The sequence below is a fragment of the Bombus fervidus genome, chromosome 4, assembly GCF_041682495.2.
Source record: "Bombus fervidus isolate BK054 chromosome 4, iyBomFerv1, whole genome shotgun sequence".
Classification (NCBI taxonomy): domain Eukaryota; kingdom Metazoa; phylum Arthropoda; class Insecta; order Hymenoptera; family Apidae; genus Bombus; species Bombus fervidus.
Window position 1 is genome coordinate 12,688,789 of NC_091520.1, and position 20,445 is coordinate 12,709,233.

The 20,445-nt window shown below is 38.1% G+C and overlaps 2 protein-coding genes across 9 annotated transcripts in view; both read left to right on the forward strand.

The window, feature by feature from the left end:
- Positions 1 to 4,084: 4,084 nt before the first annotated feature.
- Positions 4,085 to 9,746, forward strand: Thada (Thyroid adenoma-associated protein homolog). 2 transcript variants are annotated; one of them, XM_072001190.1, is made up of 13 exons: positions 4,085 to 4,327; positions 4,450 to 4,700; positions 4,773 to 4,913; positions 4,972 to 5,616; positions 5,682 to 6,101; positions 6,173 to 6,415; positions 6,482 to 6,841; positions 6,902 to 7,180; positions 7,788 to 7,985; positions 8,060 to 8,247; positions 8,313 to 9,010; positions 9,071 to 9,333; positions 9,403 to 9,746. In XM_072001190.1, exons 2-13 carry the CDS (start codon positions 4,533 to 4,535, stop codon positions 9,706 to 9,708), a joined length of 3,909 nt encoding a protein of 1,302 aa, XP_071857291.1. In that variant the 5' UTR covers positions 4,085 to 4,327; positions 4,450 to 4,532; the 3' UTR covers positions 9,709 to 9,746. The 2 variants fall into 2 exon arrangements, with proteins under 2 accessions (XP_071857291.1, XP_071857290.1); XM_072001189.1 differs by having other exon boundaries at positions 4,085 to 4,700.
- Positions 9,747 to 10,083: 337 nt separating this feature from the next.
- LOC139986138 (uncharacterized protein CG43867) overlaps positions 10,084 to 20,445 on the forward strand; it is a 98,274-nt gene continuing 87,912 nt past the window's right edge. For 4 of the 7 annotated variants that reach the window (XM_072001205.1, XM_072001202.1, XM_072001204.1 and 1 more), the window contains exon 1: positions 10,085 to 10,381. The gene's annotated coding sequence lies outside the window, so the exon portion shown is untranslated. Of the gene's footprint in view, positions 10,382 to 20,445 lie in introns of all 7 variants that reach the window. The other 3 variants (XM_072001199.1, XM_072001200.1, XM_072001201.1) reach the window with 1 other exon arrangement.

Below are 20,445 nucleotides of genomic sequence, written 5' to 3' on the forward strand. Positions count from 1 at the left end.
TCCCGGAGGGCCTCGCGATTACGCGTCTCGAGCGTCGAACAATGGAAGGCTAAGTTCGATCATTAGGTCCGCGAGAGATTTCCAAAAAATTTTTAACGAGTTTTAATGGGACTCGCAATTAACGATAACCATCGCAGTGCCTCGTGTACGCACGCGAGAAATATTCGTTCGCAAGAACGTCTTGGTTAGATAAGAAAAAGGCCTTCGGAGACAGAATGGTCGGAAACGTCCTGGGATCCTTCCCAGCAAGATGTATGATTAAAGGAAGACAACGAACGTTGCGCAACACCGAAGGATTCGTCTTTCCTCTCGCGACAGAAATTAACGGCGAACAACGCGGCCAATCTTGTTGTATGATCATCAGAAAAATCAAGAAAGGTGTAGGAAAGATAAGATAAGAAATAATAAGGAAAGAGAAGAAATATAGAGATCCACGATATAAGAGGATCATAAAATCAGCCAAAGCATAAAATTTATTTATCATACCTTTATATTTAGGGATTTCCGGTTGAGTAAATTGGCGAAAACTTCAGATAGGGTAACACAGCTGTTAAAACAGGCAGAATATTGCATGCAACCTTGCCTGTTACCGTATCGACCGGCAACACCGCTATTTGATCCTTCAGTTTATGAGTTCCCTATATCGTATTATCTATATAGATCTTACGAAACGTTTCTAGTATATACCACTACGTAGTTTTTGGGGCGAACGGGAAATTGCGAAACGTATACCTTGTGATTTATTATACGAAAAATCGATCATGTGTAACGAGAAGAACTCGTATCTAAAAGACGTTCTTAAATAGGTTCCTGGTTTTCATGGGCGCGAAAGCATTCGTCCGGTTTGGGGAAAACGTGTAGATACGGTTCGCGCGATAAGCGCTCGACAGACGGTTTCTGTCGACCCCAGTTAAATGTCACGTTTCTACGTACAGGTACCACGATAAACACGCGCCAACAGCTCCCATTGCCTCGCATTACGCCCACTATCGTGACAGAAACGAACTATTTTCGCCCATTATTCTTTCACACCTCGTTCTCCTTTCTCGAAATTATCAAGCCTATCTTTGCACTTTTTCTAAATAATACTTCTTCTTGGCCTATTTCTTTTTATCGCGCATACCAGCAAATACCATCCTATTTTATCATGGCGAAAAATTCCCGATGGCAACGAGCAGGCTGGACAACCATACCGACTGTTAACTCCACTGTTCGTATCCGCGACCAAAACAAAAACATCAAAGAATTGGTTACCAACGGAATTGATACACGAAAGTGACTCGATTTACACAAACAACTCCTGGGCTGCTGGTAGTGCGATAAAAAATGGCCGTGTTCTTTTTTCCTTTTATTGTGCGCGCCACCTCGACCTACGTCAGTTTGACGAAAATGTTTGCACGGTTGTATAAAAAAGTGCAACTTTGTGGAAGTCAGAGTCGAGAGACAGAAACATTTCGACCGTCCGGCGTTCTTGTTCCGATTTAAATAACAACGAGGACACCGGGCATAGTAAAAAGGAAAGAAACATCGAAGAAGAGTCGTGTAGAGAGGGAGAGAGATGGCCAGTTGCCTCGGTATAGGTCAGTTACGCAATAAGACCGCGGTACAGTTAAAATTAGTCGAGAACTATATGAAAAAGTAAACCGAGTGCAACTGAGGCCATTGTCCGAACGGTTGTGTACCAAGAACCTTTTTCCGTCTCCCGTCAACAAACTTTCTATTCCTAATCGCGATTACCGTTTCATCGCGAGTTCACGTGACGAACGGTTAATTCGTAGATAAAAGATCGACTTTTATTAAGCTGGAATTTATTACAGTAAACGATACGAAGCATTTACTTAATTTACTTAAATATAATATATATTGATTCATAGTATACTTAAATTATTGGTACCGGTTATTTTTCAATACCGGTATTCTTCAATTTCCGTCGATTCGTTGAATTTCGCGAACGTTCAACTGATCATTAACGAGTACGAGTACGAGTACGAGTATGAGCAAACATCGTATGTATTTGATCCTTTTTTACCAAAGGCTATCGTATTTGGCTGTCTTCATTTCATTTCATTAACATGCACGATGTTACGTACGTTTTTAAATTACATTAACATATGCAATATACATTTGGGACTAAAGTTAATAAAGCTATTTATGATTAATGTTGACGGAATGGAGTTAATAATGAAACGATGACATTGACAATTATTAGTAGTCGACTTAAATTATATAATCCTTTATGCAATTAAAAATGGTATATATAACCCCCACGTTTAATTTAATCTTGTTTAAATGTTATTGTTTCGCTCATGAAAGTTTTACAGTAGAAGAAACAATAATAGCGAGATAATCACGTTTATTCCTTTTGAAAGTACTACAAATTAAAGCTATAGATGTCAGTACTGTATGAACGAGCTCGTTTTTTCCTACTGTAGGTACTTACGAAAGATACAAAAACATACAAATTTTAATATTTTGCCTTTATTCAATATAGCATGATAAAATATATTAATTTCTTGTTGTTTATTAAAAGAAACGACAAAACTGATCAAACAAAACTCCATTTCTTTCCAAGATGTCATATCCAATCTATCATAGGTTGATTCCAACTTTCGTTTTAATATATGAATATTTTGTGCTATAAATTTTGCTATGAATAAAAATTTTTTATCTACTATTCCTGTGTTTGAATACTCTGCTTTTAACAGGCTAATGTTTTGAAGTACTAATTCAATCCGTTCTTTGATATTGGTAATATTATTACTAAAGCTTTGATATTGTCCATAAGTATTAGAGAAGAAACAGAGGTTTATTAATGTATTTTCAATAAAAATTTCTATTTCTTCTGACAATGGTACATCCCTTAGCTTTAATTTTTCATAAGATATAGAAAGAATCCCATCCAATTCTCCCAAATGAATAACAAAATAATTACCTGGCCATTTATTGATGAGTGTATCAAGAAGATGAATATTGCCTGAACATATAACATAATAAAATGCATTATAGCATACTTCATTTTCATCATTTGGTAGTACAGTGCTCTTCTCAATATCAATAGATAGATTATTTAGAACTTTACTGTCATTACTAAATAAGTATTCTAAAATTTTTACTTTATTGTGTTTACAAGCTAAGATAACTAAGTTAGTACTTTTAATAAGGTGGTTAAAACTATTATAATAATTTCTTAAAATTATTTGATCTTCTATACTACTTATACAATCAATAAAATTACTTAACTTTTTTAAGCTATCAACATTGCCTCCTAATATCGCCTTTTCGATTTCAATTAAAATCAGGAGATAAAATTCTTTAGCTTTTGTATTTCTGTAGTAGAGCTTTTATATTCGTTGTTAAAGTATGGAGAGGATTTGTTGAGGTATTACAAAGAACTTTATTCTAATATTCACATAACTTAGCTCGCGACGTGGGTTACTCGTCGGAGACCTAGGTCACGAAATTTCATACTGCTCTTTTCTCTTTTGTCTTAATGGAGTCCTAGGGCATCATGCGACGCTCACATGCATACCAGGAGCGGATATATACTTCAGTATGTTTTCGTTCTATGTTCCCTCACTCTCGCACGTATTGGGTTGGCAACTAAGTGATTGCGGATTTTGGCAATATCACCTAATGACAAAATCCGCAATCACTTAATTGCCAACCCAATACAATACAAATATACTATATATTCAACATTCTTTTATGAACTTTTCTTTTGATGTGTAAGAACGTGATAAAAACCATCTATTTTCTTGTTAAGGACTAGCATGTTCTTCAGATACATGCATAACTTTCATTTTCATAGTAACATTTAAAAGCTTAATGTTACAGCGTTCAAAACTAACTGTTGTGAGAACTTTTATTTTTGGAATCGGTTGATCTACCACAAGTTTTGTTCAAAGTTTTTCTCTGTAGTACTGCGTTGTAATTTTTTCCTTTTCTTCATTTTAAGAAACTTCCCCTCAACTAACACTTTTTGTTAAACCAAGCTATAACCAAACTTTTGTACACTTCTAATTAAATTTTTAAAATTTTTTATGGTACGTTTCTACGCGACATAAAATTATGACTTTTCTGTCAGCAATAGAGTGTGTTGCTCTAACTTCAGTGATGTCATTCATGACATCGTAAAAGTAGAGAGGAAATTCCCTCTCCAGTAGAAGTCGCATTAAGTATAGATAACGACGAGCATGCGCATTAAAGTAAGTTTGTGATAATGCCATGCGGCTAATAAAGGGACTAAAATGTATCATAACAAATCAGAATAATAACATTCCGCATAAAAAATTGGACAAGTACTGGATCACCGCATATGTACGATCGTGTATGTAATACTGCAATATTTATCATTGATTGAAGATATAAAACGCATTGAATGTCACGTCTATTCTATAGCAGAGAGAAAATATATATTTATACCTTGTCTGTGTAAGTACTTTGCCTCAGGTGAGGAAATTTATCATCCTCAACCTCAACTGTGATATAGCACATGTTCTTCTGAGATTTAATACAAAAGAGAGGGAAACAATATGTTTACATCAGAAGAAATAAAGAGGCAATTAAAAGATTTGTTAATATTGAAACGTAATGGCGTATTGGACACTGAGGAGAAGCTTCTTAACTCAAATAATAAATATTGGAGAAATTGTATCACGTATGATAGTTTGGAACATTATGTTTATCATTATGATGAAGAGGTACTAATTTATCAAAGATAAATTTTTAAACAATTTCATCCATTTATTATATAATGTTAACTTTTATTTTAGATAAAATTAAATACACTAGCCCTTATAGTAGAATCAAAGAAGAGCACTTTAAAATTTACATCTCAAGAACTTGATATAATCATCCTGTTTCTACAAGTCAATTTTAAAGAAAATATAGAATTTGTTCCTCTAATAAAAAAGGTAAGATCACTATAATGGAGATTTAAGCTTTCTATGAAACATAAATTTGTTTTTGTAGACTTTAAAGCGAATGAAGGACAGCTTAGCTGTCATAAGGCGGCAATATGCACAAGAAGAAAAAATGAGAAACCATTATAGAAAAAATTGTAGTTCAACAGAGATAAAACAAGAAGTGATAGATGAATCATATAAAATATCTTGCAATTTAGAAAGTGATATAAACATGTATAGTTGTAAATTTGAATCTCTACGTCAGATGTGCATATGTAGCCCTGATGCAACATATAATAGGAGGCAGTGTTCTCTACAGATATTACTCCTAATGAGAGATTTATTAGATAATGAATTTAAACAAGTTACTTGGAAGTCTGAGCAAGTGGAAGCAATATTTAACCTAATGTTATTAGATACATATGAAACAAATAAAGTAATGGCTTTCAATCTAATAAAATCAATAGATCCAAATTTATTGCAATTAAATAATGAAAGTCGTGTTCGTGATATTATCATGGTTGCTATTGAATTAGGCAATAGTGTAAGACCTATTGATACTATTACAGCTGTATATATGCTGAAAGTTAGTATACTGTCACCTATTGTGCAAAAAGTACTTGAAAATCATTTAGATCTAATAATACAGTTTGAAGATATAAAAGAAGCAACAATACTACAACTGATACTAATTTTGTTGAAAAAGTTGAAGGTATTTGTGCCTATTTATATGACTCAATTATTTTATGTAGATAGCTATATAAATTATTTTTGTAGGATTCCTTGACTCTAGCAAAAGAGAATATAGTGAAAACTGTTATTAAACATTCTTTGTATGGCTATCTTTTCTGTATAAGAAATTTGTTATCTGAATGCAATTTGGAGAATGCTGGGAAAGAATGTTTGTGGCAGAGCACTGTAACAGAATTAATATCCATATCTTTCGAATGCAGTCATGCAGTTTCTTTAATAGTAAATAATTCTTCACCAGAGGGACATTTACCAATGGATTTGAATTCACAAGCTATTAATGAAATATGTAATTCTGTGCCTAATAAACAAATAGTAACACCACAAATGGTGTTGCTTTGTTCTTGGCGTACTGTAAAGGAAGTTAGCTTATTGTTTGGTTTACTTTCCACTAAGGCACCTATATGTGAAGACAATCCTTCCATAAAATTGTTAAACGAAGAGCAAGTAAAATTTCACAATTTGTATTAAAAGATTATTTCTTTAGAAGAAAATAAGACAAAGCAAATTTTTAACAGATTATCAAAATAGGAGAACATTTTGTTTCCTTGCTTACTGAAACAAAGCATAGAGGAGCATTTGAACAAGCTCATGTAGGATTCAGCCAATTGTGTACTCGACTATGGCGTTTAAGTAAAACAACTCTAAATGAATTACCTAAATTGTGGTTGCATCAAATTTTGATTTCCATCACGGGAATTAAAGAGAACTCAAAATTGTGTGCAACCAGAAGAAGTGTAGGAGTACCATTCATGATACAGGTAAATGATATCAAATATTTTTTACATTATTTTATGAATCTTATTTATACGAATTTTACTTAACAGGCTTTACTATCTACAGAACCTCGTCAATACAAAGATACAAAAACTACAACCTTTGATTCGGTGATAAAAATTTTGTTAGGACTTACACAATTGAAAAGTGGAGATCTATGGGGAAAAGTGCAACAACTGATATACTCAAACTCTGTTTTTACACATTATGAGAACTCGCTTGTTACATTAAAGTACAACGATGATTGTCCTGTAAACGAAAATATCGTTCAAATCACGGAAATCAAAACACATGCTCTAAATATCTTAAGAGCAATTTTTCGACATTCTCATCTTGCAGAAGTAGTCAATAATTATGTCGAAGATGGTTTAATAGCGGCATTTAAAAGTTACGATGCTGCAACATGGGCGGTAAGTAAACTTCTTCTATAATGTGAAAATTGAATAAAAAATGTATGCTGTTCCTTACAGGAAAGAAACGCAGCAACATTACTTTTTAGTGCACTTATTACTAGAATCTTTGGCGTTCAAAGAACGAAAGACCATATCAATCTTACCACAGATAATAAAATGAATTACAGAGTATTTTCTGAAAAATATCCTAATCTGTTATCCTTTATTTTGGATCAATTGCAAACATTTATGGCAATGGATGATACTCTTATAAAAGCTGATATACAATCGATATTGCTTTTACTATCACGGTTATACTGTAATAATAATACGGAACCTAGCGATATTCAACGGAAGGTAATTATAAGTGTTTCATATGGTAATTTAGCTTAACTCTTTATGTACTATAGTTACTTATACGCGACTGCATTAATTTTACCGTACGGTCTACCTGTCGCGTATATGCGACCATGAATTTGCAGATTATCCATGCCCCTGAACGATAATGTTTTCGTATTGGCATGTTTGATCTGTGTTCGCCATGGTATCAAAGGCTTATACCGTCTTTGTATCATTAGCTGCTGCAGCAACGGACGAGTATATGTAATTGCGAATAGTCAACGGTTTTGTTCCTCCTATCACGAGATAGTCTTCGAAATTTTCTCTCTTTCCTCATGGCATTAAAAGCCATCTTGTACAAGTACTAGAAAGCGGAAACTCCTTATGATAGTGGAAGTGGTGATGAAATGAAGAATATAACTTCACCAGAAATATAAACTATATCTGTAACTACAAATCACTTTTTGTTTCTTAATTATTCTACGAACCGATAATTTCTCATGTTTCTGAAATATCATGACTAAGGATTTAAATAACTTGTTTTTCCCCTGTTACGCAGACAAACAATGCTACTCACATGCTCGTACTTAAAAGTTTCATAACAAAAGTTATACATTTATTTCAGGTCAATGATCTTATAGATTTAATTATACAATGCGCAAAAAGTGCGATATTCGAAACACGGAAATTAGCAGCCAGAGCACTTGTACCTTTATTAACAACACAATCTGTTCAATATGTTTTAACAAAAATAATTGAGAATGTAATATCTGCAGGGACCAACTATTCATCTTTAAATTTAATACATGGTTATATGTTGCAAGTATGCATATCAGTAATGAACATTTCTTTAAAATACTAATTGATTTTTAAGTAAATATTTTTTTAATGTTATAGATATATGAAATACTAATATATTTCAATTTTAAATCGTTTGAATTGGTTGATGTAAATTGGGATGAATTTTTGAAACGCACAATTTGGATCATAGAAAATCTGGAGCGAAAAAATTCAAAACCGCCAAGTTTTTTATTGGCTGCACATTATGTAAATGTTTGCAATAAAATATGTGAAGTAGATAGAACGTAAGGGAAATTTATATTAAAAGTTTCGAATTATTAACAAAATACTAAAATCGTTTCAATTGCAGGTATGCGATACGAATGTTGCCGATGCTATATACCGTAATTTCACATTTATTAGGTGAAAAATTAAAACAAGGACCTGCGCGAGAACTGTATAAATTATCAGTAATTAGATTCATTCGATCAATAGCGAGAGAAACCTCGCTGATTCAACAGTCCATAGTAATCAAAATATGCTTGCATAATTTAAAAGTTCCTGAAATGCAAATTGCTGCATGGTCAATTGTTTCAGAAATCATTAATGAAGTGAAATACAGTGATGTAATAGAGACATTATTAAATTATGGTTTCTATGAAATTCGCAACTCTATAGAATGTTTTCATAAGTATAGTCCAGAATTGCAAGATGTGATATTTGATTTCCTATACAATAGCCTAACATGCATTAATCAAACTGAATCCTCTGATTTCATGAGAAGAATTGATATTTGTAAATTTGTGTTAAATGAAATACGTCTACAGGATAATAAAAGTGGATACTATGAGAGAGACTGCTACTTAAGATTATTGGGAAAATCATATGTGACTTTAGCTTCTTTTAACAAGCATGATGGAGCAATTAATTTAGAGTGTACAAATGATGTATATAGTAGCTTCTGCGATAATCTATGGATCACAAATTTGAGTAGAGATTTTAGAAAATCTGCATTTGAAATAATGGAGGGCCTTTTTCTAGCGTGTTATAAATGTGAAGAGTATCAATGTAAGTTATGAAATGTTAAAATATTCTTATGTATACAATCCTAATTAAATATGATCACAGATGTACAGATTCAGTGGTGGACAACAGTATTACAATTGTTACTGGACAATAATCGCGAAATACGAAATGAAGCATTCTCTTTAATTGATCATGTTCCAGTACATTGTACAGTGATTAATGATTGTTCATACATGAATTTACTACTTTCCAAATTCTTAGACTGCAATATACGTAATAAACATCCTGAGTATATGTGTATTGCGCTTTTTTATTGGAGTATTGCATTATTAGATTATATAGATTACGAAATGGATGATACAGATGTAAGTAAATATTATTTAAAATATTAAAAATGTAAAAGATACTGTAAATGTAATGTTATTCCTTTTAAGGTGTTCAACAAATGTACAAATTATGACTTCTTTGAACCTTTGGAGGTATCAAGGACATGTGCTGAGTTTTTAATAAAAAATATGAAGAATTATATAGACATTATATTGCCAGATGACGCTATAAATTGGGTCAATTCACTTTTGAATGTCCAATTTCAAAAATCCATTTCGTTTAGAACGCTCGTGAAGAATTATGAAAATTACATGCCTACTCTCGAAAATAAATTGCACGATATTTTGAACCCGACTTACAAGAATAAATTATTACAAATTTTGTCATACGAACAGTACAAAAATATATTATAAAATGTTTACATAAAATAAATCGAATTTTTTTAATAAAATATAGTCGCAATCTTTTTATTCAACCAAGACAAAAATATAAGCACTTAAATTTAAATGTTATCATCGAATTGCAAAAAAGATGTAATTGAAGCATTATTCGCAAAAGAACCTCACCGAAAATAAATTCTGCATGTCAAAGTTGCTCTATTTGTAAAATAAAGAATACATTCACAAAGTAAGAAATTCTGTGACAAATTGAGAAACTCTTAACTGGAAAGATAACGTTTTTTTAAATTTAAAAAGAACGGAAGAGTGGAGTTAAATGTCGGTTGGGGAAATATCCCCAGGTGTTAGTGGCTAGAGAGTTTAGTTGAACCGCTTGGCGCAGGTAGACGCCACTGTCGCGGCTCGACGTTTGCCGACTCGGTACGTATTTCGTGACATTATACCGCGGATCCGTCGGATTTTCGCGTTTTTCGCGCCTCAGCGTCGTGACCGTCGAGTATTAGTGTGCGCCGACAATCTTTATCTGCGTTGAACGAGAGGCAGCATGTCCACGAGTGTTCGAACAGATTAAAACGGAGGAAAAAGCAGCTGAGAAGATAGTGGCTGTGTGTGTACCAGGCATGGAGTGGACTCAGTGCGCTCGTTTCAAATCGTTACGAGCCGTTACCGCAGTCCCAGTCGAACCAAGGTGAGTTCCGCCGACATAAACACGCGGGATCGCGTTCCATACATGTTGTTTCACTTTCATATTGAACTGTTATATCGTTCCTAGAAGATCCTGTCGATTCCTTCATTCCCTGTTCTATGTATGACCTACTTGTTGTACAAGCTGTCATCTCTCGATTAGAATATTTCTGTCTGAGACCGAGCTGTGTTCCGTGATTGAACTCTTCTTGACCGGAATCGTGCCACACGATAGCCTTTCTCGGGTAGGTTTTCATGTAAAAAAACACATTGAGAGAAAAAGAAGAGTTAGAGAGAGAGAGAGAGAGAGAGAGAGTGAAAGAGGTAGAGAGAGAAAGAGAGAGAGAGAGAGAGAGCCAGAACTGGGAAGGAGCGTGAAACGGAAAGATCAAGCGAGAGCAGCGAGAACAAGTTTGAAAACTAGCACTGCCAGTCCGTTGAACATCTGCGATTCCTAAAGTGCGTCCTTCCAAACACGGAATGTTAAATAGCCTTCGCGCTTGATCAACTAACGGAGCCTTCTCGAATGATCTTTCTTGACCTGTCTCTCTTTCTCCTCGAGGAGAAAGGTCATCGGTCTCAAATTCATCTTTTGTCCACGCCTTAGGCACACCAGTAGTAATGCGCAACGACATATATATTTTCCGTGGGTCTAAACTTGTTTTAAATTACCATAAGTAGTTTGATACCTTCTGCCTTAATGCGCTTGATTCTTTTTCGTAATCGGTCGAATTTCTCAATGTCAAGTTGACTACTCGTTACGTCCTGTCATGTTCGATTTGATCGCCTGTCTTGATTCGTTCGTTTCGCAAACAGGAAAATTGCTAAGCCATTTTTCTTTTAATAACTTCCATGACATTTTTAATCATTCGTTATGTTCACTATGGGCTATGGAGCGGTGCATGTCAAACAACAATTTTCGTTTGTTAACGCGTTACGTGATATAACGTATACGTTTACATCTCATTATAATCAGAAGTGAAGTAAAAGAATGTGAGAAATAAATACGGGTAATTTAACGATTATTTTTTGAAGTGTAAAAGTTAAATATTTGTTAAACTAATAGCTTTTTCGACAACACATTTTTGAAATGTAAAAATGTTTACTAATCACCTTTCAAAATTTGAAAATTTAAGCATTCTTTGACAATTGAACAATATTTTTGACTAAAGTCATTCATTACGACATTCGCTTTTCAAACATTAGCCACAGGAAAAGAGCATTTCATAACGAGATCATTTACATTGTTCCGCTTATCTAGTGTTTTTAATAAACGATGATGAAGAAAACGACGCTACGTGTGGTATACCCGATTATTTACATTTTTCTCGCTTCTTCGCGCTTCTTTTTCTTTTTTCCGCCTCTCCGGCTGTTCTACAAGAGAAGGGGGAATCATTTGCTTCTTACAAAATTACATGTATTAACTGTTTCTACAGAACACACTGGAAACATTTTATTAGAAACTAACTCGTTGCGTATCAACGAATAAGCATCGTTACAAGATCTATTTTTAGAATGTAGTAATTAAGAACCGGTAATTTCAGGGAATTCTATTTATGATCGACGATCGATGAAAATGAAAATGCAATGTGCAATATCATGTAACGTATTTCGTACTTGGAATATAAATTTTAATCATGGATTCATACATATAATAAAGAGTTACATTTATATATCGTATGCAGACCCATAAAAAGCTACCCCACAGTAGTACCAACTTCTGCATATGTACGTTACGAAACACGCAACCAAGCAAGGTTCTTAATTTCTTTAACGTAATTTATTTTTCCGGTTTATTTTCGATTCCATTATCACGATACGCATTAAACGTCATACGGATAAGGTCTCGTTTCGTATGGGAAGTGCAGCCAACCTTTCTTCTCTTCTTGTTTAGTTCCGTGTTCGCGGGAAACAATTGGGCGTTCAGAGAGCAGGAAAAGGTCGAATATACAACTCACGTGTCGAGGGTCTATTTGTTTTATCAAGCCTGCAGCGGCAACCTGCTCCCGCATTATTTTGACAATAACGCCGAGCAACCACGCGAACCAGACACAACTATATAGGTAATTTATGCAAAATGCAAGCCGTGCACTCGCCTACGGGCGCGCTTCGTGAGCGCTACCCATTACATTATAACAAAACAATGTTTAACGATTGTAATTGACCGTAACTACGGCTCGAATTCGATAAAAATGAAAAAACTCGAATTATGCGGAACGCATCGATTTGCATGTACATAACACGCCTCTCGTCGATTCGATTGTCTATGCCACACCGTATGTATTTGTGCGTTAATATTAGAAGATATCGCAGTTCATTGGAATTGTTTATTTAACTTATTTTGTAAATCAAATTTCATCTATGAAGACCAATAGTACATCGATTTGCATTCTCGTTCGTTGGTCGAAACGTATTCGCTGCTGTTCTCAAGCTTTCGTCTGACAAGCTGTCAATCTCGAACACGTATATTTTGCAATCGATAATCATCCATTCCCGCGTTTTTTGCGATTCACGTGACACGGTCGATCGAGAAATTTAGTTTTCTCGATGCGCATGAAAGCTGCGCGTTGTACGTATCCGTTATCGGATGGTTTCGCTGTCAGTTTCGATTCCGCGACAATCAAACGCGTTAATTTCCAATGGTCGAATGCCGCTTATAATCCAGCTTCCATGTCGGGCCTCGAAAGCCTGCGTTCGCTTTTCACCTTCCGGTTGCCTTTCGAACTATGCGAGTCTGGTTTCCGATTTTACGACGGTATACAGCTGCACGTTTTATCTATGGCCATTGAACCTTCGCTACACCAGAGAACACAGTGAGTCTATGGTCGAAGCTGCTTTCTTTTTTTCTCTTTTTTTATGTAATGTTGCATTACGGTTCACTAAATTAGGGTTATTCTTACGTTTGCGCATTATGGAACGTTCGTGTTCTTTACGATCGGCAGTATCACCTAACCTTACAAATGAAACATTTTCATAGCTATCGGTTTTGAAAATTAGAATCGCATGACACATGATATCCTTATTAATATTTATTTAGTATAGTTTTGCATTTTTAAATTGCCTTTTACACGTTCGAACGTATATATCTGGTTACGGAAATTCAGCCATTGTTATTGAACAATGGAGGATTCCGACGAATAAGAAACAGCAGCCATGTTCGTTATACCGAATGTAGAATAAACGAACGGTGGAATCGAATCCGCAGTTCGGTATATACGGCCAGCCACGGTACGTGACAGATATCTTGAGGGACGTGTTCAAATACCACCGGATGATTCACGACATCGTGAATATAAGAAAATGTAGTTGGGATTTTTGTTGGGAGGTCTGGTTAGGTATAGATCGTTGAAATTCGATCCTATCGAGCGAGAAGGAATTTTTGGCGGGAGCTTTGTGATCGATCGAGCTGCTTCTTCGACGATCGATCGCCGATTCTTTGATGCCTCTGTGTGAAATTAATTTCCACGGAAAAATTCGAGATCTGCGGTCTCGAAATTCGATAGCTCTGCTCCCGTTTCTCGACTAAACCCCAAAGGACTGAAACGTCGCGTATATTATTCGTATCATCGTCTAATCGACTTACGTAGTCTAATGGTTTCGAGTGATTACCGTGCATCTTGACCTACACCGGAAATGGTCGAGTGCCTCTTTAATGATTATTAATGTCCCTTAACGATGCTTAGTCGGCTCGATGGCCAAATCACGCCGATTAACTCTGGTAATTGTTCTTGCTATTTGCCTCGGTTTCTCGTTGTTTCGTAAATTTTTCCTTATCTCAAATTGTAACAAAGAAAGTCAAGATAATTTAACTGATTGCGCGAGCAAACGTTTACTCGGAGTACTTTCGTCCGATGCATCGTCATCATTTAATCTCAATTAACTATCGTTTCAACGGAACAATGTCGTTAACGATATACTATGATTTACGAACTATTATTTGGCATTCCGTCCTAGTGTTATAGTTCGGAAGCAAACACGTGTCGTTGTGACTCATGTTCCCGTTTAACTGTCGTGCGTGCCAAGGGCATCGCGTAGTTGCAGTAGATACGTCCTTGCCAATTTTGGAATCCCGATAAGCAAGTCTGTCGCCTGTGACAAATCATTTTAACGAGCGCGACAGTTTAGAGTTACCGATGATGCGATTCCTTGGTATCGTCGTCGGCGACCTGGCCTCTGTCCATTTGGAAAATGGGACGAGCTGTCGAAAGTGGTAACGCGCTTCCTCTCACATCCCCGTCGCAAATATAACCTTGTAACACGAAAACAGATACTTTCGAACTTCATTCAGTTTGTTCCTGGCTTGCACGTGAAAATTTTCATTATATGACGTTCTGTACGGCGATTTTCCAAATTCTTAAATCTTGTTAGAGCGAAACCGTGTTATAAAAGTATCGTCTTATACGGAGACACCTGTACTTAAATTTTCAAGTAAGTTCCAAGTTCCAAGTTCCTAGATACTCAAATTTCAAAAGTATAAAGATTTTCAAATATTTCGATTTTTAAATACGTATAAGATTTTAATTCGTTCGTTTACTTCGTCCTTTTCTTTTTTTCTTGCGTCTGCTTTCCTCATCTCTCCTTCGCTTCCGCGATATCGTCGCTTCGCACGATTTCCATCGCAGCTTTTCTCCTTGCGCAGCTCGTAAAATACGAAATGTTTCTCAGAGCGAAAGACGGCCGATTTTCTGGACCTCGACGTTCTGTGATATCGGTTCGATTATTAGAAGATTCGGGACCGGCTAGTTGGTTGTAGCGGGTACTGCGAAACATCGGGTCAACCCGTGGCCATAAAACTCGAGGCTGGTGTGCTCGCAATCTGGCAAACATTCGCCAGTCGTACTCAAACGCGTGCAAAAGTTCGGCACTCGCGTATTGCTTTAGACACGAGAAAGGGTCGCGAAAGTTTCTCCGGGTTTCGACTAAGTTTCCCCACCTCTACAGGGAATTTCGACTGTACCATATGCAATGATATCCCGTGAAATTTATATTACTTTGCTACCGGCAACTTTGTGCCTCGAGGATTAACTTTTATCTTCGTAGAATCTATTTTACCATGAAATGTTGTCGATTTATTCTTCGAACCATTATAAACAGTAATCTGCTATGGTAAACTCGTCTTTCCATCAAATTTCAGCGCGATTGGTCACCGGTGACTTTCGGAAAAATATTCGTCAACTCCATTTCAGAGTTACTTCCCTCGTACGCGTACGCGAATTTCATTCATCAAGCACTCGGTAAATGTCCTCCTATTGTCCTTCGTCCTGGATGCTCTTCCTTGACCAAATGGGGGAACTCGTAATTGCGTCGCTGCGTTCAAAAGGGTTCGCCGCGTTTTTCAGTTCGCCACTTTCGTCTCCCCCGCCTCCCTGTGTGGATATTTCCCGTGGCGTTTTCAAGGCGGGGCCCAGTACACAGGTTTTCTACCCGCAATTAGCATCGGCGATGTATTCGTGTCACGTATCCATGGGATAGTTTCTTCGCACGCGACTCCACGTGAAATGTCCTTTATTTCGCTGAGTGTACGCGAGCGATCGTCACAGAAATTGCACGGCAAGCAACACGACCAACAGATAGAATGAGCAATAGAAATATCTTTCACTCTTTTTGCTCGTACGCCTGATCTAGAAAATTCGTTGCTTTGCGTTCCTTGTCCAGGTAGTCATTCGATCGTTCTGCCTTTTCTACTGGCCGTTTCAACCAGATCCTTCGGTGATTCCTGCGTTTCATTTGAAGATGGTCGGTATTTTATAATCGTTAACCCTATTCCGTCCCTTTTTTGTTCTTTTTAATTGATAATCGAAGGATTAAGACGTAAGTCAATGTTTCGCGTTCCTATGTCGATTGTCGGAACAACTTGGAATCAGCTCGCGTATCACGTAAGTCATTGAAATCTTCGCGCGATTCTCGATCGAACAACAAATAGAATGTGGAAGGAAGATTTATAGAAAGAAGAGAAACGCATCGGTGTCGCGTAATCGAAGAAGTTGTTTTCGGCGGAGAACAAACCAGATCGGGGCTGGCTCGTCTCTCGCGGAATTTGAACAAGCTATCGGGCCCGCGTTTGCATACAGGGTGTCGAATAAATTACATCGACGAGCCGGCTGTCCGTTCACGTGGAGAAAGAATCGGTTTCGTTCTACGGGGATCTGTCGGGCCATAAATAATACATAACCAGGATACAGGCGAGTTGGCTCGCGGAAAAAAGGGGAGAAACGTCGGAGGAAACGGAGCGGCGCGAAGGAGAAGAGACGCGAGCCTTATCGATGCGTGTACAGTCTGATGTGGAAGTCGCGTATCGGTTGAGAATTCTCCAACGAATCCCTCTTTGCATCTTAACCCTTTTGCATCTGTGCACGAGATACGTATCTCGCGACGCGACATTCTTCGTACGATGCTACGAATGATAGTGGATATTTTTCGATATTTTTGGACAGTAGGTGTTTTTCCATCTTTTATAAATTCAGACATTTCGTCCATCAATACGAAAGAGTTAAGCTTTGATATCTCGTAGCATCTGCGTCCGTCGAAAAGCGAAAATTTAGTTTCAATTTTCACGTCTCGATGAAAGTAGCAATGAGCGAAAAATCGCTCGATTTTCGACAAAACGGGTATTTCTTTGAAAGAAGAACAGACGTTAGACGTGGAATCCCTCGAATCGATGTGTAGCCCCCTTGTATCGCCCTTTTTCTCGGAGATCTCTTTCTCTTCCTTCCTTTCTCTGTTTCTTCGTAACGTCGATATACGTAACAGTAATTGCGCGTGTAAGCGCACGGACTACTCGCAAGCGGCATTACACTTTGTTCCGACCGATGGAATTGCGTGGAAACGAAGAACACCGCGTTGTTTCTCCGCCACGAACCGATAATATCTTGTTTTCCAGATACCTGCAGGGGAAATGTTCTCGGTCGGTTTGGAAGAGCGAATTCGAGCAAATCAAAGCAACGGTTCGATAATCGAGCCGGCCGAGTCTGCCGATTCGACCAGCGGCTCTCTTTTAACACGAGAAGAATCGAGAATGGCGGAGGCCACTTGTTAAACGTAGTGGGAGTCTGAATACCCGTGATTTATGAGGGCACAGTGGAAAGAAAGCGCGGTTAATTTGGAGCTTCGGTTATTGATGGTCTACATTTGTGAATTGCCTTCGATTAAAATTCGGAGGCGGTTCGTTAGGCGGTCCTTTATATTAGGCGGCAACTTTAGATTTTACCTTGTGATTCTTCTTAAAATAGAGGACTTGGAACTTGTCGTTAAATTTTAATTCGAGTCGATAATAATTGTATTAAATACGTAATCGGAGCTTCATATTCAGCAGGAATTCCACTGACTCAGAGCGGGAAAATTTCCTGGATTCGATGAAGAGGAGATCGTTTCTTTGTCAGGTAGTTGCCAGTTTGCCACACAGTGGCTCTTTGTGCGAGGGAAGGGCACGGGAGTGAGCCATTGGCATTATAACGACTGCCTCCAAGGAGCCGACCAGATTGAAGAGGGCTTCCGTCGCGCCTCGTATAACGCGAAAACCGTTCGAAAGTTAATTCGAAATTTATTCATGGACTCCACGGGACCACTAGCTACCGCCTTCTCTATATACGTCCGGGTATTATTACGTAGGTACATGTAGCTGGAACGTTGATGCTCCTGCTCGTAGGCCTATATGCTACCAAACGGGGGTAAAGTAGGGCTAAAAAAAGGACAAACCAGCCTCCTATGAATACGTAATTTTATTACGATTAAGAATTAAGTCCTGTCGATCGATCGGTGGCTCGTTCTCGCTCGGAGGTCGTTTCAAGTTTCTTCGAATCTAAACGTCAAAGAGAACGTCGTTCCGAATCGACGGTTAGAGAAAAATTCACATCGATCGATCATGTTTGGAGGGAGAGGTTTCGGGATAGGTATAAAGATTGCTTAGGTAGTCCAGATTCGAAAAGTTCGCGGTGGTCCCGAAGTAAATGTTGTTGCGAGCCGAACGATGCGGAACAAGGGGGCACGGGTTTATCGGGAAGATTTAGGTATTTCGTGTAGGTATTCAGATTTATACGCGGAACTCGCCGTTATTGCGGTTGTATATCTCGCGTGTATCCAAAAAGGGTCACGCCACACGGTCGAGGAGCGTTTCTTTCATGAAAACGACAAGCCCAAAAGTATACCGCATCGCGTGGTAAAAGATATCGCTTGCTCGTAAAATCGACGATATTAGGCAACCGCGCGTTAGAGAGAATGTGACCGTTCGACGACAGAGAGAGAGAGGCGTATACACTTTGCAGAAAATCCGGCAGAAGAGAGAAGAGAAGTAGAAGCCGCGCAAAATCAACCTATGCCAATACATATCGACCGATAGATTTACAGCGTAGTAATAATAAAACGTGCGGAATACGAGCGTTGCATGGGGCTTTATTAAAACGTCGCGGTTTATGGAAGTTCGACCGGTCGATCGATACTCTGGCGCGCCACTCGCGAAATCGTTGGCTGTTTCTTCGTTTAGTCAGCTATTTTTCCTCGAGAATGGGAGGACTCGTCGATCCGCTTCGGTCTCGACGGAGATCAGTCACGATGGATAAAAATACTCGTCAAGCTGACGTAACGCGAACGGAGGTCTGGAATCGAGAGGATCGTTGTCGATTACGAGTGCGATTGCGTAACGTTCGTTCGTACGTAGTACGGAAGCGCAATTTTTCATCATTGGAAAATATAGTTAGCATACTCGAATACGTTCCTTATAGAACGTATGTTCGTCTGTTATCATATATGCATATATGTAACGATCATTTTCTTAGCGAAATTGTCGCGTGGCCGTTGATGTTTGATATTTATCGACAGCAAGGAAACGCCACAGGTAGTTGACACGAGGTTTTTCACTCATCAAGTGCCAACCGTGGCACTCGCGATAAGATGAACAGCGTCGAAGAGAAAAGCAAACAGAGAGTAGAAAGAAGAGAGGACGCGTAAAGGGCTGACGACTCCTCTGCGAAACGAGCCGACGCGGCGTTGCTATTTCTAGACGAAGATTTGGTTTCCGGCCGCGCCATCAATTTGTATAATTACTGTTTTCTCTGAAAGCAGCTTCACTGTGGTCCCTTGTGGCCAGAAAAAACTTTCTATCCCTTTCCTCGCCGAAAACACCGAAACACGTACCTTTGACTCGACGTTTGGCGTCGATGTTTCGTCGCTTCGCGCCATCCCGTCTCTTCTGTGTCTCCAATTTGCGATTCTCATCGGCCCCATTATCGTAATTGGCCGACGAATCGATGGAAGATGGCACGCGTAAAGCAATCGAGATGGAAATGAAAAATGTAGGAAATCGTGTCTTCTCGAGCCGATAGACTCGTCTGACGGGACCACAAGGGACTGCGGAGAATCGGGTTAAGCTCACGAGAACGTCAAATTAATTCAGAATATTCAGGATCGCGTACAAATCCCGCTTACGTATGTTCATTATGTGGCTGCGTGGTATCGAGTTCGTGAATCGACTGGCTGTCTAAGTGAATAGATGCTGATTTGGAGTTCTCACGCATCCCCGAATGGAAGGAGAAAGGCTTCTCGTTATTCGTTATTTGACTCCGCGAGTCGGCTGATCCTATCGGCCTCGAGTGCCGTCTGCATGGTTACGCCGTTCGCCAGCGTCGATTCTGATTTTGATTCGCGGATACTGTTTTCTATTTCTGGGTAATTTCACTCCGATTTGGATTCGCGTCTCGTTGATTCGTTTGTTATCGTGATTTTCTTATTAAAATGATATTTATCTTCTTGGTATTGCGAGCAAAGACCCGACGATGCATCGTTTCAACGTGTATCATACATACAGATCAGTGAATGGTCTCGCTAGTTGTAGAATGTCAACGATAGGCGACGATAACGAGGGACTGAACTACGCGCGGCCTTCACTGTGGTTTCGAGTCTTTATCTTCTCTGGTTTTATTCGATTGCAGATATCTCGAACGCCGTAAACTTTGACGTTTGACCGATTTCGCGAGCCGCCTATGTCGCGCAGGCTATTATTTTCGCGTTTGTTTTTCCCATTCGGCTGGCCTTCCCTTTGCGAGCGAGCGGACAAGTGCCGCAGACGTTTCGCTC